Raw genomic sequence first — 6,700 nt, 5'->3', positions numbered from 1 at the left:
ACACACACACACACACACACACACACACACACACACACACACACACAAGAGGTGCATGGTACAGTCACAACAAAAACCTGGTCTTTACACTGCAGCTACATGACACATTTACACATACTTCTGCATGCAAACAAATGTGCAAAATGTTTGCTTTTATAAACCACAATCTATGAAACCCAGTCATATAGTGTATTTTAACTATTTATAGCACCACCATCCTTCTCTAAAGATAGGGGGCATATGTTGGTACTTTAGAACAGGCACAGTGATATCAAAACGCTCACATTTAAGTGGCGATAATATGGAAAGTGTAGGACGTTTGCACCTCAGGTGTAGTCGTGATTCAGATAGTTGTGAGATGCAGACATCTGGCTGAGCAATAATGAAGCCTTTGAAGACTGTTCAGGTACCGACAACAAGCTATAAAAAGGTCTGGAATTTAACATAAAACCAAGACAATGTTCATGTGTCTTTGTGATGAGTAGACAAAAATGAAAACAAGGGCAACCATGATTAAGGGGGCGGGCCGGCCAATGAGGAGGCGGCATCCACAGATGTTTCTGTATGTTAATACTACTGCTGATGCAAAGATGGCTGTAAACTTCACAGCAAACGCTGAAATGACCCTGGACGAGTAACACTGTCGGTAAGAGTTAACAGCACTTTACAGGAATATTTCACCCACAAAGTCACCATTACCATCGTTACCTTGAATTCTTGAAGAAAACTTTGTTTTGCTTGCATGCCTCCACGATGAACGAAGTAAAAGAGAAACGTCCTGATGAATTAAAGTAAGGGTGCCGCGTTTAACGACAGCAAAGCTACATTAAAACATCTGTTGAACTTGTGACGTAACATCCAATTCTCACTTATCCAATCGTATGCTCACTGCACGATGCATGTGTTTTGGAAGTAGTAAATATACGACTGTATGAGTTTTGCGGTTGTTAAATACGTCCCCCATCTACTTCAATCCTCAGTTTTTGGATACTCTGTTCCCCGTGGAGGCATTTGAGAAAAAGACAGTATTCTTCAAGAATTCAAGGTAACACGAGTGGGGTGAATTAATATAAAAATTGTCGTTTTGTGGTTGAAGTATTCCTTTAAGATCCCAAAACCTCATTTAAAAAGAAAAACAGAAAAGATGTGCCTTGCCTGTTACTTTTCAAATACGTCACGTAAACAGCAAACGTTCCCTTCATCCTCACCTTGTTAATACATTTGTGCTGGTCACTGAGGACGCCCCTGTCCTCCTCCTGCTGTTGCTGCTGCTGCTGCTGCGGCTGCTCCTCTCCATGCTGCCTGTCCTCTTTGCCTTGTTTTTCCTGAGCGAAGAGCCGGCGCCGGCCCGCTTTGACCTGAGCCTCTAGCTTCTTCAGACGATGATACACTCCATTGGCGCGGTGGTTCCCCGTCGCCCCTCCCACTATTCCACCTACCAGCCCGTTCTTGGGCTCGTAGCGTGGCAGCACCAATGCGCTAGGCGCCGAGGAGTCCGAGAGACCCTCCAGAGGGCCCCGGCGCGACTCCAGATTCTTTTTCTCCTGCAGCACTTCGGCCTGCAGTCTCAGGCGCTCCTCAGCGCTGAGCGAGTCATAGGAGAGGATGTACTGGAGATACGCCTCCTGCAGCTTGGCCAGCCGGTCCTGCGCAGACTTAGGGATGCGCAGGAGGTCGGCTAGCTTGGTCCACTTCTTCAGGTCCATCACCTGCTGCATGCCGCCCATGTCGTTGATGAGCTGGAAAAAACGTGACAGGTCCACTTCACAGCCACCTGCGTGGAGCAGAAGGGAAACATGAAGAGTGAGCTTACAGTGGGTAGTCATACAAATTGTGAAGGTTGATGCAGGACTCCATGTGTCTCATGGTAACATTAAAAATGTATCAAGCATCTGCTCCTTTGGCAAAACCTCCATCCCAGTTCATTTCATTTTAAAGTGCCAATTGATCTGTCACCTTTCAAAATGATCTGAACCATCATTGTGCCAAACAGAGACACAAATTCTGTTAATGTAAAACTGATCTGCTGGGCGCAGTGAAGGAAGTCATTTGGAACCAGGGTGTCCTGGCTGGCTGAAGCCACTCCTCTGTGGCTCACAGGCTGCCAGACCTCTCTGGCTAACGGCCGCATACCAAAACGGGCTAAAATGAATACAGCTGTATATTAAAACCAACAAACACGGCATAGCACTTGCCCAACATGAACCAGTGCAAAACGAATAAAATTCAACAACCGCGTATGCATCGGGAACGGAAAAACTCACTTCTACAGATTCCGTCTTAGCTGGGCTGTGGTAAAGGCTCATAAAATGCTGATGTCATTGTGAGAAATGGAAGGTGACCAGACAATCTGGGGTTAAATATTGTTTTTATGGCCCGTCAGGCCCCTCGCCAAGTTGTTCCACATTGTTACTGTCATCTATAAACGGGAAGATATAATCAGGCAAAATGCCACTGACACCAATGGAAACGGCAACCTTTGCTGCTATTGTCCTAGCAGATGTGACAAAACACAGTTTACAAAGAGCAGGATACTGAGAAGGTAAAAGGCTTTTTTTTTTAATATACTGTTTTTAGTTTATCCTTCTCTCATCATCTACATTCAACACAAGTGTAGACATGGCTGAGAGGAGGAGTTTGGAATGGGGTGTCTGGGTTTACACTCCCATACAATCGATGGCTCTGATCCTCTGTGGCAGCCTGCAGGAAGAAACCTGTGGCTTATTGCTTAGTTAATTCAATCAACTCAGGAAGGAGTTTGGTAGACTAAATTGTCTTGTGTACCATTCACATATACATATGTGCCCCCCCTGTATGGCTCACTTACCAATGACAGGTGGCTCATCCATGGTAATACCCTGAGATTTGAGGTGCTTGCGAATGCAGGCTAGCCGCTGCACGTTGGGGCCCCAGCGCCGGCCCAGCATGTGGACCCTCTGCACCTGTGTAACAAAACGCATCTCCTCGCTCAGCTTGCACTCCGGCCTCCAATCTGGTGGTGGGCCCACGCGACACATTCCAGCCACCTCGGCCTGCTCCCTCACCGCATCCAAGTACACCAGGGGGTCCTGGAACTCCCGTGGCACCGGCCGGAAGACGGGGGCTTCACCCAGAGCCGGCCACCCATCTGGCCTGCTCCGCTGGCGCTCCCACTCCTTCTCTTGCGCACGTTCCTTCTGGCGTGCCGTCTCTTTCTCGCGCTCCCACTCCTTGTCTCGGTCAGCCAGCCGAAACGCTGCTGGTTTGAGCTGCCCGGGGTTGCTGGTGGATGTCAGCAGAGAGGAGGTGTTGGAGGAACACACAGAGGTCTGTTGGGGGTCTGAGGTAGTATTGGCACGACTGGGGTTCTGTGGGTGATTCGGGCCTGATGAGGGTGAGGAAAAGGAGGAGTTCCGACCGTGAGACCTGCTCTGCTGCTGCTGTGCTTGTCGAATCAACATCAGCTTGCCGGCTGACGCCCGCTTGGGTCGCTGGTTCACCGGCTCCGCATTGGCTACTGGTGTATTAGGAGGCGGGGTTTGTTGAGGAGGAGGAGTAGGAGGTGGAGATGGGGTAACAGGTGGAGTTTGTTTGGGAGAAGGGGGTGTGTCTGATTCGTGTCCGTTGGAAACTGGAGTGGTTGGGGTGGTGGTTTGTGTGGCAGCTTTCTCTTGATTGGCCGCCTTCTTGCTGCGCGTCTCCAGAGGTGCGGGTTGAAGCTTGGCCTTCTTGGCCTCAATGCCAGTGGTTTTGGCTTTTTGCTCAACAACCCCTGTCCCCACAGAGCTGAGGACCACCTCCAGACGCCGCTTGGAGTTACGCAGTCCCTCTCGACCCGGGCACTCCCCTTGCTGGCACTGTCTCTGCCCGTCCTCCTTGGCCAGGGTGTTGTACCGCTGCCCATTTAGCCTGCCGTTGAGGCGGGCGACGGCAGCCACATTGTTAAGCCCATTGGATAGTAGCACCTGTTTGCGGGTTTTTGCATTGCTGTGGTGGGCTGGTGCCGCTGCTTTTCCTGAGTTAGCCAGCCCATTGCTGGCTGCTGGCTGGCTATGCTGATTGTGATTGTTCGCCGACGATGGTGCCGAGGCGGCGCTGTTGTGTTTGTTGCTGCTGCTGAGTTTGGTTTTCTTGCCCAGTTCTCTCTGTTTGGCTTTGGTGTAGGTGACGTGGCCCTTGGACACGGTGGCTGTGTACTTCTTCACAGTTTTGGACGGCAGTCGGAAGTCGCGGCTCTTCTTGGTACCACCGACAGCTTGTGCCGAGCCCGCCCGCGTCAGCCCGTTCACTTTAGAGACCTGAGAGGAAGTGGGATAGAGATAGGACAAGTTAGATGAATAAGATAAATAACCTTATCACAATGTTTTGGATCAATCATGGATATGAAGTAATTGAAATATTCTGGAAAACAGGAATCTTCGCTGGAAGGGAAGGGGGGGGGTTATATCTCCAAAATAATCCTGTTTGATGAGATTTCTGAATATAAAAAGTTAAAAACAGTATTGCATTAAAGATAGTAACCCACACACAGATACAATTCTATAATCAGAAAGCACAGCAACACACACACACACACACACACGCACAGGGGCGTGGGCGCGCCCACACTCCACAATGACGGGGCCAAACATATTTGCGGAAGTCTACACTATTCATTTGACAACCGATCAACTCTTTTGATTACTATACTTTCAAACGCAGTACACTTTTGTAAACTGCAGCTCAAACTGCTGTCAACACAAAGGCAGAGATTTAGGATATGCGCAAACCAAAACCAAAAACCACTACATCCCGAGATAAACAACAGTTTAGAACGGGCAGATAAAAGAGAAATGGCATGAGAGGGAGAGAAGGGATGGCTCCATGGTTTCTGCTAGCAGATGGCTGGACAGTATGAGGTCGGAGGTGGGGTCATTGGGACGGAATAAAATCCCATCCGGGCACATAAAAACAGCCTTTTATTTGCTTACGGTTTTCCTGAAACTATAATTCAATTTTTTGAGCAGAGACAGAGAGAGAGACAGACAGAGACTGTATGTGTACATGAATGTGTGTGAAGCCTTTGAGGCCTCCAGCTGTGGATCAGTGGTTTGGCACAGTGGCGTCTGGTTCCGTGGCTGGCCCACTGGCTACAGCTGTGTGAAGAAACACGGCCACCCTCTCCCTCAGTGCAAAGAGCTTTACAGCTGGATCAGCACATGTAAGAATCCATTGTGTAAAATTTAATTCTGTACAGGACTCTATCTAGCTCAATCTCTACATTGCCCACTATGCATTTCTAAGAACATCCACTTCTCTCTCTTCCTCTCCCTCCTCGTCCATGTTGTTTTCATGGCCCACTTACAGTGCTGCCAGGAGTTTCCTCTCTCTCCAATGTGTGTGCGTGAGAGTGAGAGAGAGAGAGAGAGAGGGAGATTGCTACAGTGTTCGGAGATCTTGTAAAATTAAAGATATGTGGCTGTCGATATCTGAATGGGTTGAGCAGGATATATACTTTTCCTTTTGTTTTTATTCTCTAATATCCAAACGATGTGTTGCAAGGTTGGGAAAGACACGCTTGTACTCCAGCCATCATGGAGCCCTGCTGTCTTTAGAAAATGAATGATCATATTTCGCCGCCATCCGTCCACGGTTTCTGCCTTTCTGTCCAGACCAGCTGGAAGTGAACCACAGAAAACAGAAAGGAAGGAGGAGGGATGGGAGAGATGGAGTTATCAATCACAGTTGGGGCGCCACAGGAGGGAGGTGACAGCCGGCCCATTGACAGGTTTGCCTTTGAAGGGCTGTCGTGTCAAGGGCTGTGTGTGTGTGTGTATATATATATATATATATATATATATATATATATATATATATATGTATACGTGTGTGTGTGTGTGTCTGCTCATGTATTGTATTCGTCTCAGGTGGCGGGGGGGCCGACACAAAGACCAAGCCATTAAAAGATAAGGGGGGACTGAAACCTAACCCTGCCTCCGTCAATCATTCCCCTCCAACACACACACACACACACACACACACACACCATGGAAAAACACAGGGTGACAAGGAGAGAGGGAATAAAGAATGGGTGTTGAGGAGTGGGGAGTGGAAAGGGATGAAGACTGAGACAGAAAGACAGAAACAAGGCTGCACAGCAAGCCCTGCGAGTCACATTATGTGCATTCATCACAAAAAAAAAAAATAATTTATCTACCAATGGGACACAATATCACAATGTTCAACTGTTGCACTGATGCTGAAAAAGTACCTAACTGCTAAAGAAGCAGTTCTCCAGATAGCTACGATATTTCTCCAGCCACAGTTTGCTGACAAAGCATTGAATCCGAGAGACACCACACTGTCGTGACCGCTTCCTGCCACAGGAGGGCTCAGTGGACCGGCTCCTCTTCAGGGGAGCTCGGCAAGTCTCCATCACTTTTCTCTCTTTAATTATTCGGTCTGGTGGCAAAGAAGGACGGCAAGACGGGTGATGACGAGAGAAAGGAAATACGAAGCAGAGCCAAAGAGGCAGGAGCTAGTTTAAATACTTTGCGGGGGAAGGAAGGAAAGAAAGACGGAAAGCAAGAGATACGGAAAAAGGACATGGAAGCTCACTCGCGCTAACAGCCACCGGTAGAGAGAAATGAGAGGGACGATGGACAGGACAAGAAAGACAATGGAGCCAAAGGGAAAAAACTGAACACACACACACACACACACACACACACACACACACACA

General features: G+C 48.4%; 1 protein-coding gene across 2 annotated transcripts in view; it reads right to left on the bottom strand.

The window, feature by feature from the left end:
• The window catches only part of jarid2b (jumonji and AT-rich interaction domain containing 2b), a 35,324-nt gene that overhangs the window by 9,437 nt on the left and 19,187 nt on the right, over positions 1 to 6,700 (bottom strand). For both annotated transcript variants that reach the window (XM_031866575.1, XM_031866576.1), the window contains 2 exons: positions 2,828 to 4,277; positions 1,209 to 1,774 (listed from right to left, as the gene is read on the bottom strand). In XM_031866575.1, the coding sequence (XP_031722435.1) occupies positions 1,209 to 1,774; positions 2,828 to 4,277 (2,016 nt within the window). The remainder of the gene's footprint in view (positions 1 to 1,208; positions 1,775 to 2,827; positions 4,278 to 6,700) is intronic.

This window comes from Anarrhichthys ocellatus, unplaced genomic scaffold (assembly GCF_004355925.1).
Source record: "Anarrhichthys ocellatus isolate YVR2014 unplaced genomic scaffold, GSC_Weel_1.0 scaffold35, whole genome shotgun sequence".
Classification (NCBI taxonomy): domain Eukaryota; kingdom Metazoa; phylum Chordata; class Actinopteri; order Perciformes; family Anarhichadidae; genus Anarrhichthys; species Anarrhichthys ocellatus.
This window is presented reverse-complemented; position numbering and strand designations above follow the sequence as displayed.